Source organism: Talpa occidentalis, unplaced genomic scaffold (assembly GCF_014898055.3).
Source record: "Talpa occidentalis isolate TD23 unplaced genomic scaffold, MPIMG_talOcc4v2.1 talOcc4.18, whole genome shotgun sequence".
Lineage (NCBI taxonomy): Eukaryota > Metazoa > Chordata > Mammalia > Eulipotyphla > Talpidae > Talpa > Talpa occidentalis.
The window spans coordinates 11965499-11984689 of NW_023601851.1; the positions used below are offsets into that span (position 1 = coordinate 11965499).

A 19191-nucleotide genomic window follows, 5' to 3' on the forward strand; every position below is an offset into this window, starting at 1 on the left:
GAACTTCCGGGCCTTTCCGGGGTGTCCCCGGCGCGGCCGCCTGGCCCTGACCCCGGACGCTGCCCGGGGTCTTCCCGCGGCTGGGAACGGGGTCCCCGAGGCGGGGGCCTGGGGAAGCGCGGGTCCGCCTGTGCGCAAAAGCGCTGCTTCCTCTGGGCCCCCTGAAAGTCAGGCGGTGAGGGAGGGGAGAGCCAGGCTGCGTTTCTGGGGGGGGTATTGCGCCCGGGGCGGGATTTGTGGACCCAAAGTGGGCGGGTGATATCGCTTGGTGCCAGGCGGAGGCGGCCCCTGTGGAAGCGGGGAGGTTGGGGGGAAACTGGGTTTTGGGGGGGGGTTTGGGGGGAGTTCCTGGGGCGTCAGAGGCTTGTTGTCTGAATTTCCGGGTGCGTTTTGCATTCCTGCCCCCAGGCGGCGTCCTGCTGGCTGCTACATTCAGGCCTCCTTCCTGGAAGTGCGCACCCCAGGGGGACCAAGTCACTGTCCAGGTGTCCACAGAGAGGAGGGCGGGAGGCGGCGCGGAGCCACTGCCGGGGTGTCCTGGCAGAACAGTGCGTTCGGGGCGTCGTCTCGTTGGAAATCGTGTCCACGCTCTGAAGTGACTCCTCAGCTTTGAGACGGTTGTTCTTGGCGTGACTGTTGATTAGTCAGTGGGAAGTGTCACCTTTTACTAAGTTATGGTGAACCTTAAACCCAAGTTCTGCCACTCATGGACTCGCGGGGCCTCTCCTGCCCCTGCTAGAAGTGTCACACGGCCGTCACCCGCGGTGACTCTCTGGTGTCTCCAGGCAGCGTGTGGCGGGCTCTGGACAGGAGACTCCAGGACCCCAGGCAGCTGCCTCCGTCCTCTGTGCTGGACCCCATCCCCCCTCCCAGCGCCGCCTCCGGAGCCCTGGCGCGTCTGTGAGAGCAGCGACAATGGATCAATCTCTGGTGAGTGCTGTGTTTGCTTCAGCTCCGGGTGCATTGACTTTATGCGAGTACGCCAACAGACACGTAAATTAGAAACATAGTTTTCTCCAGGGACACATTCCTCACCAGAGAAAGGTGTGGCGTAGATCCAGGCACTTCACATGTCCAGCATGTGTGAAGATGGGGCTCTGCCCTGGTTCTCACGCAGCGCAGAGTCAGAGTCTGTACCTGGGTCGCGGTTGATGACACTGAAGGTGTGGACTGTGGCTCTTCACCCCGCTGGACAGAAACACTTCCCAGCTCTGCACTGGTCCGGTGCGGGGTGAGGGAGGAGGGGGAGGATGGGGCCTGAGGACCTGAGTGCAGAATGGGGGTGAAGGAGCCACATGTCTTTTAAAAAGGACAACTGATTTTTTTTCAAGATTTGTTTATTTATACAAGCACTGGGTACAGTCAGAAGCGCGGGAGGGTGAGAGAATTCACCAGAGCCAGAGCGGGGAGCAGAACAGGCAGAAGGACGGAAGTACACTGCTGAGGGGAGCAGCGGGCGGCAGGAGAGGTCTGTGCACCATGTGGGACCCTCGCTGGCCATCGAACTGGCACTGCAGAGGCTGCGGGCAGCTTCACAACCCAACGCTTAACCCCTTGCACCCCCCAGGAGGCCCCAACTGAATTTTTAAGGTTTTTGTGCAGTAGCTAAAATCATATACTGTGTCCTGCACAACTCTCGGAGACTTTCATGCAGGCATCAGTCTTGGCATGTGTGCCGTTGAGTCCAATGGGGGATCCTTACATACCTGCCCCTGCCTTTCTCTCAGGTGGCCTGCAAACCGAAGGTGCCCAGTAGACTCTTCAGAGTCCTTTTTTCTGGCCGTTGTTTCCACTGCTCCTGCACATTTCTCCTTGGTGTGGTCTGAATGCATTTCTAGTAACACTCACTACACCCTAAGTTGCTCTCCAGTCCAGTTACACTCTCCAAATTTTCCTGCCATGTTTGAGAACACCATGTGTGACCTTTGGGAAATTTCATTTTTTTTAATTGTTTTAAAGCTTCTTATACTTTTTTCTTATTCTTTTACTTATTTTCCCTCCTCGATCTGTCATTGACATGTGTAGCACTAAAAGCCTTCTGCTGAAATAGTTGCCAGTTTTTTCCTACAATCCTAATGGGTTTTGTCCTACCCCTTGTTTCCCCTCTACCAAACCACTCTGGCCCATCCCCCGTCTGCCTCCCTCCCTAACTTCTCCACCCATTCCCCTGTTCCCTCTGGTGGTCATCTTTACTTTCAAATAACCCTGTTCAAGTTTTATTCAAGTATTTTGGCTGTAAATGTTTTTTGGGTATTTATTTTCCACAGATGAGTGAAGCCATCTCATATGTGTCTTTACTTTTTGGCTTATTTCACTCAAGAATAGCACCTCCCGGGGCCTCCCTGGTGGCACAAGGGGTTGAGATGCAACCGATGGGGCTGTCTGTAGTCTCTGCAGCACAAGTTCCATCCCCTAGCCAGCCAGGGAGCTACCCATATGGCGCAGCAGACCTGACTGTCCTGCTGCGTCCCTCGGCAGTGCATTTCGGTCTATCTGCCTGTTCTGTTCCCTGCTCTGTCTCTGGTGAATCCTCTCACCTTCCTCCCCTGCACCTCTGGCCTGTACCCCAGCACCTGTATGAATAAATAAATAAATCTTTTAAAAAAATATCACCTCCTTGCCCACCCATTTTATCCTCAGTGTTGCCCTTTGCTCCTTCCTCACAGCCCTGTAGTGCTCCCCTGCGTGTGCTCCACCCTTCCTGCCCTGCCTCTGCCGAAGGGATGTAGATTGGGCCATGACTGGGCAGTTGGAAACACAGCTGCTTTGCTCACGGATGGGATAAATCTTTTTGTGTTTGAGTTTACCCGTGAGGATAATGTGTAGAAGTATTGCAGATGATATGGATTTTCCGTTTTTATTTCCTTAAGAAACCTCTGCACCCTCATCCACAGGGTCTGTTCCGACTGTCATGGCCACCAGCCGTGGTTGAGAGCTCCCTTTTCTCTGTGCCCTCTCCAGCGTTGTTCATTCCATATATATATTCTTTTTTTAGTGTTTCACCTTTTTTTTTTTTTAAGATTTGTTTATTTATATTGGGTTTTTCACTACGCTGCTTGGCAGTCTGCGCGCCATGTTCCTTCGGTGGCCGGAGAGCAGCCGGGGATCGAACTGGCGCTGCAGAGGCTGCGGACAGCTTCGCAACCCAGCGCTCAACCGCTTGTTTAAATACTATTTTACATATTTTTACATCATTTTCATTTTTGCACAGTGTAATCATTTACATCTTTGTTATAGTCCCCATAAAATTCTCACCCCTCACCCCCCGTTTTGTATACATCCATTCGTTTTCATTTGGGCCTTCTCAAGAGGTGAGGTGACATCTAAGTGTGCTTTTAATTTACATTTCTCTTAAAATAAGTTAATATGAACATTCCTATTGTCTGTAGGATGTCAGAATTCCCTCTCTAGAGAAGAGTGTATGTAGTTCCTTTGTCCATTTTTTAATTAAGATTTATTCATTTATGCATACAAGAACTGGGGTACAGGCGAGAGGTGCAGAGGGTGAGAGGATTCGCCAGAGACAGAGTGGGGAGCAGAACAGGCAAACTTACTGAAACACACTGCTGAGGGGAGCAGTGGGGAGTCAGGAGAGGTCTGCTGTGCCATGCGGGTTGCTCCCTGCCGCCAGGGATCGAACTCGCGCTGCAGAGGCTGTGGAGAGCTTCATAGGCTGCGTCCCAACCCCTTGTGTCACCAGGGAGGCCCCCCTTTGTCCATTTTTAATTGAGTCATCAGTTGGTTTCTCGCATTGTTTGGGGATGTTATAAATTTTGGAATGAACCCCTTGTCACATGTGTGGCATGCAGATTATTTTTCTGTTCTGTAGACTGCCTTTCAGTTTTTGGGCTGGTTTCTTTTGAGGTGTGAAAGCTTTTAGGTTTAATGGTGTCCCACTTGTTGATTTTTGCTTTTGTTTCCCTGGGTGTTGGGGTTGTGTTCCCTAGTGCACTTTGGGGCAACTGTCCTTAGTGTGTCCCTATATTTTCTGTCAATTACATCACCAAATATTTAAACCATTTGAAATTTTATAGATTTATTTATATATCCATATAAGAGCTGGGGTACAGGCCAGACATGTGGTGGGTGAGAGGATTGACCAGAGACAGAGAGGGGAACAAAACAGGCAGATCTGGTGAAATCTACTAAGGGGAACTGCAAGGAGACAGGAGAGGTCAGGTGTGCTGTGTGGGTGAGTTCCCTGTCTGGGGATTGAACTCATGCTGCAGGGGCTGTGGATAGCTTCATAGTGCTTTGCCTTAACCCCTTGCTTCACCAGGGAGACTCCATGTTGCTGTATTAAGTCGGTTGGAATTTGTTGAGGATTTTCGCTTCTCTGTACTTTGGTGGTGTTGGTCTATTTTTCCCTTTTATGCTGCCTTTGTTTTGGGGGGATCAGGGCAATGTTGACCTCGTCGTATGTGTTGGTGAGTTTTCCTCCGTCTTCAGTGTTTTGGAAGATGCAAATTTCTTTGTGTTTGCTTCTGTCATGGTCTCTCTGATGATTTCTTTTCTGTGTCCCTGAATGCTTGAGTATCTTGTGCTCCTGAATGTAGCTAATCCCTGCGTTCCGATCTGGTCTCCCGTCTTCAGTCTGCACTTCTCCTGAGTGAGTCAGTCAGCTGTGTTTTGCCATTTCTGCCAGTTACACTTGAGCGTGGGCCTCCTGCCCAGGCCTAGTACCACAGGCTCCGCTCCCACCTGACTGCGCCTGTAGCCATCCCAATGGCACCTGCCGCTCATGCAACATGCAAACCTCGTCCTGTGTTGTGCCCTCCCATGTGGGATTAGATCCTTCTCGGCACAGGTCTCCCGCCACCAGAAAGGGATTTCTCTGTTCCAGAGTTTAGTCTCACCCAATGCAAGTTACTCTTCAATATTACCTGATATCTTAATGGTTGCTAACAACAGCACCGCCGTGCGTGCGTGTGGGTGTGTGTGTTTGTCTGTGTGTGTTCACTTTCTTTCACATTACAGTTCTCATTCTTGGCCAAACCTGATGGGTACGTTTTCTCAGTGATGAGGTTGCTCACTTTTCTGCCTCCGACTGGCCAGGGTGTGGTGACACCTCAGAGTTCAGGGGAAGAAAGTACTCAGGGGTCAGTGGGACACGTTTGAACAAGGGTCATGACACAGACACTCACTGAGTAAAACCAGGTAGCACAGATGTTCATCATTTGACCTTTGGTTGTTGGGAGTTTATGTCAGTGATGCTCAATGTAGTTATTAATAAAGAGCTCCAGGTTTCTGTCATCGAGTCTGGAGTATAGTAGGTGTGTTTGCATTTGTCATACATATGATTATTGCTGAAATTATGGTTAATGGTAGATTTTTTTTAATTTTGATAGATGTTTATAGAATATTGATAGAATGAATATATTTTGCAACCTAATTTTTCCAGCTCTTCTGTCACCTGTGACCATGCAAGTGTTTCATTTTATAAACCTTTGCACTGTGGGGAGCAGCAGTGGCTGTTCTTCTGCCCAGCATGACTGTTGCTTTCTTTTCTCCTTTTCCTAGTAAACGTGGCCCTCCATTCATTCATTCATTCATTCATTCATTCATAATTTAAAAGATGAACTTATTTATGCATACAGAAACTGGGGTATGGGCCAGAGGTGTGGGGGGGATGATTCTCCAGAGACAGAGTGGGGAGCAGAACAGGCAAATCTATTGAAATACACTGCTGAGGGGAGCAGTGGGCGAATCAGGAGAGGTCTGCCACGCCATGTGGGTAGCTCTCTGGCTGGGGATTGAACTCGTGCTGCTGTGGCTGCGGGACAGCTCCATAGGTAGTGTCTTTACCTTTGTGCCACCAGGAAAGCCCCTGACCCTTTATTTAAATGTAAAATAAAAAGTCTCCTTTCACTGTTATTGCATGTGGTGTTCTTTGGCTTTTAGTATCTGACAGTGTTATACAGCCATCACCACCTTTCAGATTTTTTCATTTCCCAGTAATGAAATACTGTACTCATTAAACTCTCGCTCCCAACTGCTCTGTCCCTCAGCCCCTGTATCCACCATTTGCTTTCTGTTTTCAAGAGTTTAACAAACAGACCTGTATGAATGGAGTCTTATTACAACTTGTTTTCTTGGTGAATCTCTTATTTTATTGCATTGTTAACTCTTTTGTCATTTCATAGGTATCGTACAGGAGTGCATTCATATTGTAGTGTGTGTCATTGTTTAGTTCCATTGTGAGGCTCATTAATAATCTCTTATGTGTATTTACCAGTCTTATTTATCCATTAATCCATCACCTGGGGCTTGGGTTGATTTTGCATTAGGCTGTAATACTGGTCGTGCAGTGACAGTAGGTGAGCAAACATCTCTGCCCGTTCCTGCTGTCCCTGCTATTGGTGAACACCCCGTGGTGGGTGTGGGTCCTCCTGTCATTCTGAATTCCCTTTTCCCAAGAATCACCTTCCTGTCTTCCCTCCTGGCTGCATCATTTATGTTTGCCCCAACAGTGTGCAAGGGAGCCCGGTCCCAATTTTTGCCAGTACATGTTCTTTTCTTTCTTTTTAAATCATTGCGATCCCAGCGGACATAAAATCTCATCTCTTGTAGTTCTCATTCATTTTTACTTCGTGCCTGCTCGTATTGAGAACGTTCATGTGTTAGGACCCGCTTGGGTATGTGATTTGCAGAACTGTGTATTCCAGTCCTTTACTCATGGTGGCACATTTCCATTTTGAACAGGGTTGAAAACGTGAGGGGATTGTATTTTCCCATTTCATCATATGGTCCTTTTATGGCATCCTGAGCCCACTCATGCTGGGAGGTCCCGTGAGTTTCTGTGCGCAGAAATGAGCCATCCACCTTCTCTCTGCTGTTGTTTTTATTTCTCGTATTAGTGTTTTAATCAATGAGTCTGTAAATAAGTGCATTTTTGTTGTCCTAGAACTGGGATGTGCCAGGTTACCTTGCGAGAGTTGCTGTCAGTGCAGCAGGCTCATAGTGTCCTGGATGCTGTTGTGTCTTTGCATTTGTTTAATTCATTGTTTAACCCTCCGGGTTTCTTTATTCCAGCGAGTCTCTGCCCTTGGTTCCGCTACATGCATTGCTTACTGTTTTGTCATTTCACTGGCAGCGTACAGGAGCTCCTGTGTGTGTGAACACGGGTGTGTGTTATAGTCTGCTCACTGGGTTTTCCTTTCCAGAGTCGCTTTACTGTGGCTTTCATTAGTTTTCCAAGAATGAATTATAACTAGTTATGACCGTTTTTATGTAGGTTGTCTTTTTGTTGTTGTTGTTACATAGCGTCACCCAAACCCATTGTGAATAGGGGACACTGAGCATCTTTGTTAGTCCTCCTCTCACTGTGAATGTTGATTGTGCCTGTGGCTGTGTCAAGGACTTGTTTTGTGTTGAGGAAAAATCCTCTGAATCATTTTTTAGCTAATACAAATGGAAATTTATTTTAATGGGTTCCTATTCTATATGTATGTGGAGGTGCACAGGATTTACTACACAGGAAAGGAAATGATGGAATAAATTTACGGATTTCTTAAAATGTTTGTTTTCTTATACCGTTACCGTGTATCTTATTTTCCAAAACTCTTTCATTGCTATGATCTATTTTTTTCTTTCTCCAAAAGAAATATTTGTCTCTTCTAGTTGTTTTTCCTCTTCTTTCGATACCTTTTGTTCTGGTCACCGTGTTCTCCCCTACGGTGATGAAAACTATCAATAATATCCTGGAGATTCCCAAATTCTTTCTTTTTTTAATATTTATTTTATGTATGAATATAAACGCTCAGGTGTAGGCCACAGGTGCAGGGGGTGAGAGGATTCACCAGAGACAGAGCAGGGAACAGAACAGGCAGACTGACTGAAATACACTGCTGAGGGGAGCAGTGGGGAGACAGGAGATATCTGCTGCACCTTGTGGATAGCTCCCTGGTTGGGGATCGAATTCGTGCTGCAGCAGCTGCCGATAGCTTCATAGTGCTGAGACTTAAACTCTTGTACCACCAGGGAGGCCCTGATTCCCAAATTTCTGTTTTCAACTTATACTTCCTGATCTATCAGACACATGTCCAGTTGCGTGTGGAATTCCAGTGTCTACCAGCCTGTCATGCGGACAGCATATTAGGAAAACATTCCTTGTACCTCAGCCACCAAGTTATTACCAAGTTCTCCTCCCCTTTGTCCTTCCATTTTAGAAGTGATGACCTGTTCTATCATCTTTTGACTCTGTCAGCTGAACATCTTTTCTTAAAATTTTATTTTATATATATTTTATATCATTTTTTTATTTCTGCACAAGTTATGCATTTTCATCTTGGTTATAGTCCCCATACATCCCACCCCCCTTATTTTGACCCTAATCCCTCCACCCCCCATAGTGCATCTCTGGTTTATACTTGCTTGTAGTTGAACATCTCTTACCTGAGCTTTTTCCCACCTCATTGCTTGAACAGTCTGGTTTCGGGTTCAGTTTTTGTTTACTGTGAGTTGGAGATACCAGGCTTTGAGGTCACAGGAGTAAAATATTGGCACAAAGTTGCACACAATTTTCATTTGTTATGAAGCTCCTTTAGCACATGATTCCGGGTGTATGTCTGTTACACCTGCCAGCCAGGCTATCAGCTCCTCAAGGAGCCAATTTTATTCATCCTTTTATTCTTAGAATCATAGACACTTCCAAATATATAAGGTAAGCTATAGTTCTACTTGTAGGACCAAAGGGGTGAATGTAGAGGTGAGACTCTTTCAACTGCGAATTCTATACAGGACCGAAGACCCACAAAATAAGATGTGTTTGCACTTGCTCTATCTGACCCAGGCTGCCGGCCCTGAGATGAGAAATGTTCCCTCAGAAGAGACGGTGTCATTTGAAGATGTGGCTGTGAACTTCACGTGGCAGGAGTGGCGGTACCTGAGTGAAGCTCAGAGGACCCTGTACCGGGATGTGATGCTGGAGACCTGCAATCACCTGGTGTCCCTAGGTGAGGAAGCTCCAGTGTAACACTAGTGCAATGCTGTCTTCTGCACCGATAAGTGTGCACTTGCTTATGAAACTGAGTGTTGGTGAGGTTGAACATGGCAGGCAGTGTACATTGTGGGTGTTTCGGTTTTCGTTTGGAAAGATTCAGATTGGCCTCTTTTGCACAGCTCTTCACACTGCATTTGTTAGTTTTCAAAGACTGAAGTTGAACTTTATCGAAGACCAACACTGTTTCTCATCACAGGGCACTGTGTTACCGATCCTGAGGAGAGCATCAGGTCGGAGCAGGGATTACAGCCGTGGACTGTGGACGATCCCCCAAACCAGGACCTCTCAGGTCAGTCAGTGCTTGCCAGGCCGGGAGGCTGAGTGGAGGCTGGGAGTGTGGCCAGTGATATTGGCCACACTGAGGTGCTTTTCCAGTGTCCAAACTTGGAGAGTGTGTCTGCATGTATCAAACTGATTCTTTATTCAGTTTCCAAATATTAATCTCTTGTGAATTTTGTCCTGCTCATTAATGATGGTTGTCTATGTTCTTAAACCAGTATGCAGTCCCTGATACTGTGGGGATTATTCTGCAGTAATCACATTTCTCTGTTCTCTCTCTTAGTGTATTCTCATAGACTGTTTTCTTTAGGTACCTGTTGAGGAATTTTTTTATTCTTTCCGTATGTTTATGGGAAGTTTAGCCAGTGGTAAATTTTCTGAGGGGAGAGCAACAGTACTCACAGAAATGATCTTTACATTCTGAAGTTATATGCTCTGTGAGGAAAGAATATGTAATAAATACATTCATTAATAGAGAGGTAAAGCCACAGAGGATGTTTGACCAGCATGAGTGGAGGATGTTGTTTTTGTGTGTGTTCCATACGCATCATTATAGAGATAATTATTTTCTTTCAGAGCTCAGGTGAGGTGAATGGGTTGCACTGACATGTCATATCTATAGTTCCCTCTGCAGTCTGGGATAGAGGCTATGTATTGCTGTTGGAGATGTCACTGAGCAGGTGACTAACTCAAAAGGGATAGAGAGGCGTTGACTGGAGAGTTATTTAGAACATGAGTAGTGTTTCAGGGGCAAGCCTTGTGACCGCCCTCATAGTAATTGTGAGGCTGAGGAGGACCCAGAATTGTTCAGCGTTGGAAGGGATGTTCTGTGACATGGGAGGGGGAACCTGAGGTGGTGGTTTCTAAAGCCATGGCACCAAGAGTTTCAGGTTGGGGCTCATACCTTGGGGAGCAGTGTGACCTGTGCAATTCCACCTTCTCGTGGGAATCATTGGGAGGAAAGTAAAGGAATCGACGACAGTGTGATGTAGCTGAGAGTCACACACGACATAAAAACTGGAGCTGCTATGAACAAAGCAGAAACACAGGTTCCAGGGAGTGCGTTGAGACCACCAGGGTGTTGCTCTCAGAAGGATGTGAGAAAAGACTTTAACGCTGATAACACAGGATGGATGCAGAACTTTTTTCCTATCGCTTAGCAGGAACGTGGGACACAATGATGAGGTGGAGTTTGCTGCATGTATTAGGATTCTGAGCCTTATGTGATATGATATTTAAATATGAACTGACTGGTCTCTTCCGTGGAGGGAAGCGCATGCCTCTGAGAACCTCTGCAGGTGACCGTGGCCCGGGCCAGGGTCGAAAGAAGAACTAAGGAAATGGAGAAGCAGAGTGCTTGTGTCTCAGCAGGCCTCTTGCTTAAAGTGCCTGGGCAATGACTGGGTCTCTCAGTCCACAGGTTTCTGGGAAAGCCATGGCCTCTGCAGGGCTTGGTTATTCAGAAAGTACCCTCAAGAGCTGCACAGGGTCAGTCTAAGAAAGAAAGTGTGTAGGATCTATGTTGGGTGAAATGCTTCTGGTTGAAATCGACAACTCTAGTTAAAAGACTATATTTACCAAATATTTATGATTTTATAAAACCATTGTGAAATTAGATTTACTGCTTTGTTATCCTGGTTTGGCATTAGAAAATCTGTTAATTGGGGCCTCCCTGGAGGCCTAGGGATTAAGTCTCTTAGCTCTCACTATTATGGCCTGAGTTTGATCCACAGTGAAGGAGTTCACTGACTTTGGCACAGCAAATCTCTCCTGTCTCACCCGCTGCTCCCCTCAACAGTGTATTTCAGTCAGTCCGCCTGTTCTGGTCAACACACTCCCTCCATACTCCCCTACAGCACCCCCACTCCTGCACCTCTGGCCTACACCCCAGATCTCCTATGCTAAAGTAAAAAATACCAAAAAATCTATTCTCCCCATAATTTACTATGGGCAAAAAGCATGAATCAGAAAATCAATACCTGTAAATTATGTTGTAATATAGGAACTTTCGTGCCGCTTAGTAGTATTCACTCAGAATGCTTACTTTTTAGAGACATGGTCATTTTTATCTCACTTTAGATGTCCATACTGTGGATCACCTGACTCAGGACAGCCCTGCAAATCAGGGCAGACATGTGTGGCAAGTTCTTACCACCAGCAGCAAAATACCATCCAACGAGAGAACTGACTTAATGGAAAAAAGCAATTTGCACTCAATTCATTGTTTGAACCATAGTATCAAAAATGAAAACAATTCAGCAATGATGCCTGAGAACTTTACTATACATAGGACCATGATGATCCCTGGTGAGCCTCATGAAGGGCATGCTGGAGAGAACGAGGAGGTCTTTAGTAGAATGAGGGAACCTATCAAGTATCCTGAGCACCTTAGTCACCAGGTGATTCAGAACTTTCAACAGCCTTTTGAATTTCGTGAACAAGGAAAAGTCGTGAGTGAAGAAACAGTATTTACACCTAGAGGAGCCCTTCTGGAAGGGATTGTCCGTAAATGCAATGAGTGCAGGGACACCCGTGATGAGGTACCTTTCGTTGTCCGAGACAGAACCCAAGGAGGACAGACTCCCTGCAGTTGTAATGAAAAGGGGAGAGCTGCGGAGATGACTCCAGTGCATTTGAATCCTCCTAGGTATGTTGAACATGAGCAGCAGAAATGTTGTGAAAGTGGGGCCAGTCTCAGAAACACATTTCATACCTATCCGCGTGAGAGTACCCAGTTAGGAAAGAATAATTTGGGATATAAGAGATATGGTGAAGCGGCCTCTAAAACCTCTGTTCTGACTGAACATCAGAAAACACAAGCAGACGATCAACCTGATGAGTGTGGGGGCACCGCTGAGATTTCCTTACAGAGGGGATACCAGAGAAATCTCACTGCAGTGAAGTTGTTTGGCTCTAACGATTATGTGAAAACTTACTCATGGAAGACTGCCCTCACTTTACATCCACAGTCTCAAACGGGAGTGAAGCGCTACCCGTGTCAGGTGTGTAAGAAAACTTTCAGGCGGAAACCTGCTTTTAGTGTCCATCAGAGAACTCATACAAGGGAGAAATCCTATGAATGTCAGGCGTGCAGGAAAGTGTTCTCCGTAAGTCAGTTCTTGTTCTACATGAGAGGACTCACACTGGAGAGAAATGCTATGAATGTGAAGGGTGTGGGAAAGCTTTTTCCAGGAAGTCTCACCTTACTGAGCATCAGAGAATTCACACTGGAGAGAAGCCTTACGAATGTCAAGAGTGTAGGAAGACTTTCCTCTGGAAATCATCCCTCAGTAAACATCAGAGAATTCACACTGGAGAGAAGCCCTATGATTGTGAAGGGTGTGGGAAAGCTTTTTCTAGTAAGACACACCTTATTAGACATCAGACAATTCACACTGGAGAGAAACCCTATGAATGTGAAGGGTGTGGTAAAGCTTTTTCCAGTAGGTGTTACCTCAGTGAGCATCAGACAATTCACAGTGGAGAGAAGCCTTATGAATGTCAAGAGTGTAGTAAGACTTTCCGATGGAAATCATCCCTCAGTCAACATCAGAGAAGTCACACTGGAGAGAAAGCCTATTATTGTGAAGAGTGTGGGAAAGCTTTTTCCAGTAAGTGTTACCTCAGTGAGCATCAGAGAATTCACACTGGAGAGAAGCCTTATGAATGTCAAGAGTGTGGGAAGACTTTCCAGTGGAAATCATCCCTCAGTAAACATCAGAGAATTCACACTGGAGAGAAACCCTATGATTGTGAAGGGTGTGGGAAAGCATTTTCTCGTAAGGCACACCTCATTAGACATCAGAGAATTCACACTGGAGAGAAACCCTATGATTGTGAAGGGTGTGGGAAAGCTTTTTCCTGTAAGTCACACCTCATTAGACATCAGAGAAGTCACACTGGAGAGAAACCCTTTGATTGTGAAGTGTGTGGGAAAGCTTTTTCCCGTAAGTCCAACCTCATTACACATCAGAGAATTCATAGTGGAGGGAAATCCTATGAGTGAGTGTCAAGAATGTGGGAAGGCTTTCCGCCAGAAATCATCCCTCAGTAAACATCAGAGAAGTCACAGTGGAGAGAAGCCTTATGAGTGTCAAGAGTGTGGAAAAACTTTTTCCAGTAAGCAAGCTCTCACTGGACATCAGAGATGTCACTGGACAAAATCCCTGATTGTGAAGAGTGGGAATACTTTTCAGGAAGTCAGCCCTCACTAGGCATGACAAACTCCACACTGGAGGGAAATGCTGTGAATGTCAAGAGTGTGCAGGCAAGCCTCCCCTGGACTTTGTGGTGGGAGTTTGATTCCCTGGCCGGCCAGGAGCAGCCCCATGGTGCGGCAGACCTCTCCATTCTGGCCCACTGCATGTATTTCAGCAGTGTATTTTGGTCAGTCTGCCTGTACTGTTCCCCGCTCTGTTTCTGCTGCATCCTCTCACCCTCCCACACATCTGGCCTGTACCCTTGTTCTTGTATGCTTGAATAAATAAAAATATTTTAAAAAATATTCAAACGTAGAAGCTCAAACCACATCATGCAGCTGAGAGCAATGGGAACTGACATACAGTTTCAATCCTAATTGCGTGGAGTTACCTGGTTCACTCTGTTCTCCCAAGTTCATGCAGTGATGATGTCACTGTTCTGTTGCCGTTGCCTCTAGTATCCTCTTAAGTTCCTGGGCGATGCTATGCCTGTCCACAGCAGCTGTCTGTCTACATGGCACACTGCATGTTGCGTGGGTAAGTGATCTCTCTGGGTTTTCTAACTTAGTCGTCACATTCTGTCCAGTACTCTAAGTCTCTGTGGTGCCCCCCGATGCTGGAATTGCTCACCACCAAAATGTCCTCCTCTAGAAGGAAACGTTGAACTGTGTGCTATCGGCTATAGGTTGAGGTCTGCAGATGTCTTTACCTACCTTTCATGATGAAGGTTTTTCGGGGCCTCCCTGGTGGCCTCGGGGTTAAGTCTCAGCGCTATTGCCTGCTCTGGCCAGGGTTTCAGCCCCAGCTAGGGAGCCGCCCCACATATGGCCGCAGCAGGCCTCTCCTGTGTCACCCGCTGCTCCCGTTAGCCAGGTATTTCAGTGGTTCTGCTTGTTTGTCACCACACTCAGTGTCTGGTGAATCCTAACACCCCCGAACCTCTGGTCTACACCCCAGTTCTACAAAATAAGGGAATTTTGTTGGAAGATTAATTCTGCATACAAGATCTGGGGTGCAAGCCGGAGGTATGAGGGGTGAGAGGATTCTCCACAGAGAGAGTGGGGTGCACAACAGGCGGATCTACTGAAATCCACTGCTGAGGGGGGCAGTAGGGACACAGGATAGGTCTACTGTGCCCGTGGGTCACCTCCCTGGCCAGGGATCGAACTCATGTCTGCAGTACTGAGAACAGCTTCATAGTGGTGAGACTTCACCCCTGCACCAACTGAGGCCCCTGAAATTTTTTTAAAGGAAAGGATTCTTGCCTGTTAAAATTTTTTTATTAAATTATTGTTCATCTTTGTGCAATATTGGATTGCTCCCCTTCTGTATAATTCTTGCAAATGTCCTGTCCGCACCGCCCCTGTGACCCGTCACCCCAGGCCCTGGTGCTCCTCCTCCCCTCCTGGCCCCTCTTCTGCCCCATCCCCTGCTGGCGTCTCAGCTCTGTCATCTGCCTGCTAGTTTTGTCTTTTTCCCCTGACCCTTTCTTCATTCCCCTGTATTCCTCCTGGAGGTGATGATGTAATCCAGGTCTTTTTCCTTCACTCTTTGTTCAGAACATAATCCCTTCCGCCGTTGCTGGCCGTGTCCTGAATGTGGTCTTTGTCTGAGTCAGTTCATAGCTTGGGGTGAGTGGTCGGTGTGGAAGGTGGTGGCTGAGGAAGTCCTTGATGTAACTCTCTCTACCACTCCCCCCTCAGGGGCCCGGGCACCTTCTGGTGTGTTTCTTTGGTCCATGGTGATGCCGAGCGGAGAGTTTGTGCAGCAGGCCCGGAGTCTGAGGCCTCGGGTGTGCTCTTCCTCATTTCTTGTCTTTGGTGCGAAAGTACTTCCAAGTGGAGCCCAGAGTTCCAGAAGAGCCAGACATTTACTCACAGGAGTAAGGACAAGAAAGCTCCCTGAGCAGAACGGTCCCGAGGGGTGGCCGCTGGGGCCGAGAAGCAGGGGCTCCCACGGCTGTGGCGGTCAGGGAGCGGGTGCTGGTCGTGGAGGTCTCTGTGGCGTGTCTCTTGCTGAGGGGCTTGGCCTGAGGCCTCTCCCGAGGCTCCGAGGCCCGCTGTTTGCCCCCGTTACTCGCCTGCATGTCCACACCTAGCCTCGGTCTGTGGATTTGCAGTCGTGCCCTGTGTGGGCTCCGCGGCGTCCTCTCCGCAGGGCTGGGCTCGGGGCCGTCCATCGGGGATTGTTTCTCTGATCATGGATTTGGGACTTGGGCGCCTGCTCCTCCCTGCCCGTGCCCTCTACACAGCTTCCTCAGTCAGGAACATCTCTACGGCCAGAGCCCCGTCCTGTGTTTCCAGGTCGGTGACTGACGGGGTGTCTGTCCCCTGAGAGCATCTTCCCTGATTCAGGGGGAGGTACATTGGTCCCTTCAAACTCCACCTGGAGTTTCGGGCCCACGGGCCATATTCCTCAACACACTGTGGGAGGTCGCTGAGGTTTTCACCCCTAGGCCGCAGGCCGCTTTCCACGATGCTGCAGGCTCCTAGGTGTCCTTGAGCGCCCATTAAAGATGGCATTGGGCCCCTCAGCCTTCACCTCAGACCTGGTCCAAAGAGGCCTGCAGGGTTTGCTAAGACAACACTCCTCTGCTAGTGCCACGTTCCCTGGAAGTGTCTGTTGCTGTGACGTGACCCATGTGGGCTGTTGCAGCAAGGGTCACTCTCTGCTCTGAAGGTGAGGGGTTCAGGGGACTCGTGTCATGTCCCCCTGCAGGTGTGTTGGGGCATCCAGGGGTGTGGCAGGTGAGGCCTCTGTGGATGGGTGGGCGGCCCAGGTGGGTGGTGATGCTGTCAGCGGTGGCCCAGGAGAGGCCTCCACCGTGCTCCGTGGGGACCTTGCCCAGCTCAGCCGCATCCCGGGGTCAGGACGCGCAGCATCAGCACAGCCCAGAGACACTGTCCACGCTCCAGCGGTGAGGACACTACAGGAGCCTTGATCTCCAGGGACAGGTTGTGGACCAGGGCAGGGGAGCAATCCCCAGAGACGAGTGGGGAGCAGAACAGGCAGATCCATTGAAATCCACTGCTGAGGGGAGCTGCGGGGAGACAGGAGAGGTGCTGCGCCCTGTGGGTCAGCTCCCTGGCTGGGGATGGAGTTCTTGCTGCAGTGGCTGTGGACAGCTTCACGGTCTGAGACTTACGGAGCAGGGAGGCTATGGGTCCATTCTTGTGTGGGGCGCTTATCCTTTGGATATGGGGACAAGAGTGTGTGCTACTTGCAGGTCTGTGCCATCTCCCTTGGTCGCCCCCACCCCTAAGTTCATCCCCTGGATGAAAGGGAGTGTACCCATAAGATACCGAGGTGGATGGCCGGTCTTGGGCTGCGAGGTTCTCTTTCTCTGGAGAAGCAGAACTGCTCGGGAAGAACATGTTCGTCTTGGTAATGTAGCCAGGCTAGAAGACAAAGAATAGTTTGACTTTTAACCCTTTGCACTCTGAACCATTCTGGACATTGGCTACCAGCTACTCGACACTACTTTGTGGCGGAAACGTGCATTTACAGACCCTCGTATTATTTAGTATAATTTTGGAACCAAGTAACGTATTATAATGATATTGGACTTATATGAATTGGGTGACATCGAGGAATGTGTATTTGCAAAAAAAAAAAACCAATATTTTATTGTTTATAATTTTGTACAGTATGATAAGTTTTGTAACACTCCCCAATATGCATTGCAGGGTGATTAGTGGAGCTCATCTTTACTACTACTTGTGTCATGAGACTCATTCGTGGTTGGACGCTTTGCCATTGTTCTAATAAAAATATAAATAAATGCATGGGTTGAAAGTTTCTAATTGTTATTACTAACTGACAAGATGATATTTACCAAAATAGCTTTCACCAAACAATTTATTCACTAAGAAAAGAATCACTTTCCGATTTTCTCCTCGTTAGATCTATGTGCACTGCTCGAAGCTTCAAACCAAAATGAGCTCAGCTTTGAAAATCTTTTCCTCCAGATGTAGACTTGTTTATTTGTAATTATATATCTCACTACACAGTGTGCACTATGTTTGAAAACCGACCTTTCTTCTACAAACTCCCCTTATACTCTTTTCAAGTGGCGTCGTGAAGTGCTCGGACCGTCGTGAGCACGCATCTCACATTCTCGTCCGACACAAAACCCTCTGGCATTTCTTGTATATATCTTAGTAATTTTACGATATTTTGATTTAATTTCTTGTGCCTTTTCAAGATAAATCTTCAGGGAAACATGCATGTCTCAAAAAGTTGCGTTGAAATAACTCAATTCCCTGTAATCACTAATAAATTGCAATGTCCCCTGAGAGGGGACATCCGAGTGATATGCTAGAATTCCGATGTCCCCTGAGAGGGGACAGCGGAGTGCAAAGGGTTAAGCAATGAGCAGCAGGAACACAGGTCTATTTTGGGATGTATGTAAGCCTTTGGGACACCCTGGATTCAGAAATAAGAGTTATACGACAGAGTGAGTGTATGTAATGCCACCAAACTCTGCACTGAAAAACATATGCCTTCCTAAGTACAAATAATGAACTAGAAGAGGAAATTAACAAAGCCATCCCACCTACAATTGCACACGCAAAAAAATTAACTGGGAATAAATTTAACAAAGGAGGTGAAAGACTTTTACAAGGAAAACTATCAAACATTGTGGAAAAAATAATAGAAAGCGTAGAGAAATGGAAAGAAAGACCCAGCTCATGGGGTAGAAGAATCAACATTGTCCAAAGGGCCATCCAACCCAAAGCCCCTTCTAGATTCACTGCAACCCCAATAAATATCCCGAAGGCATTATTCAGAGGAATAGAACAAAGATTACTGAGGTTCATATGGAAACACAAAGACCCCAAATAACCAAAGCTTTCCTGATTAAAAGTGGGGGGAAATGAAGGAGTCACACTTCTGATCTCAAACTAAAGGTAAGGGGCCTCCCTGGTGGCCCAGGGGTTAAACACAGTGCTCTCAAACTACTGCCAGCCACTGTGCACAAGTTGGATCCCCAGCCAGCCAGGGAGCTGACTGCCATGTGCCTCAGACCTCTCCTGACTGGCCTGCTGCGCCCCTCAGCAGTGTATTTTGTCAATTGGCCTGCTCTGTTCCCTGCTCTGTCTCTGGGGAATCCTCTCAACCCCGGCATCTACGGCCTGTACCCCAGCTCTTGTGTGCATAAATAAATAAATCTTAACTATTTGTTAAACGAGTATTTTGGAAAGCCAAATAATTGAGCTAGAGTTACCTTATCAAATCCTTAGTTATAAATTAATCTGACTTGTGATATCATTTTGAAGAATACTACTAATAAGTATGTGTAGATTCATGAAACAAATCTGTAAAAACTTGGATGTGTGCAAGAATATGTGGAACATCCTGAGAGACAGAAAATACATCCCGAGAGCAGGCCAGGATGAGCTGCTCACCTCACAAGCAGGGATGAGCATCAAGCAGTCTCGGGCGGGGAGAGGCCGCGTTGTTTCCAGCTAGTGTCATGAGACTTTCCTGGGCTTGGCTGCGGTGACCGACATGTCGGCCAAGGTGAGGTGAAGTGTGGACTCTCTCAGTCCTGAGGAGAGAGTGATCGGGGCCGTCCTCCTGCGGAGAGCTGGGGTGGAGGACGTGGACGCTGCTCGGGGTGCCGTCTAGCCGTGACTCTGCGCACCCTGCTCGGCGGCCTTTCGGGGTGAGCTGAGGAAACAGTGTGAAGGACACGTGAAGTCTGTGAAA

General features: G+C 47.6%; 2 protein-coding genes across 2 annotated transcripts in view; both read left to right on the top strand.

The window, feature by feature from the left end:
• Positions 1–885: 885 nt before the first annotated feature.
• LOC129146171 (zinc finger protein ZFP2-like) lies at positions 886–13749 on the top strand. Its single transcript, XM_054697685.1, is given in 6 exon segments — positions 886–930; positions 8792–8954; positions 9198–9290; positions 11360–12382; positions 12385–13280; positions 13282–13749. Coding segments are annotated over 6 exon segments (2403 nt in total). The 5' UTR covers positions 886–915; the 3' UTR covers positions 13495–13749.
• LOC129146170 (zinc finger protein ZFP2-like) overlaps positions 9259–19191 on the top strand; it is a 15775-nt gene continuing 5842 nt past the window's right edge. Inside the window, 2 exon segments of the mRNA XM_054697684.1 lie at positions 9259–9290; positions 13938–14016. Of these exon segments, the coding sequence (XP_054553659.1) occupies positions 13960–14016 (57 nt within the window). The 5' untranslated portion in view covers positions 9259–9290; positions 13938–13959.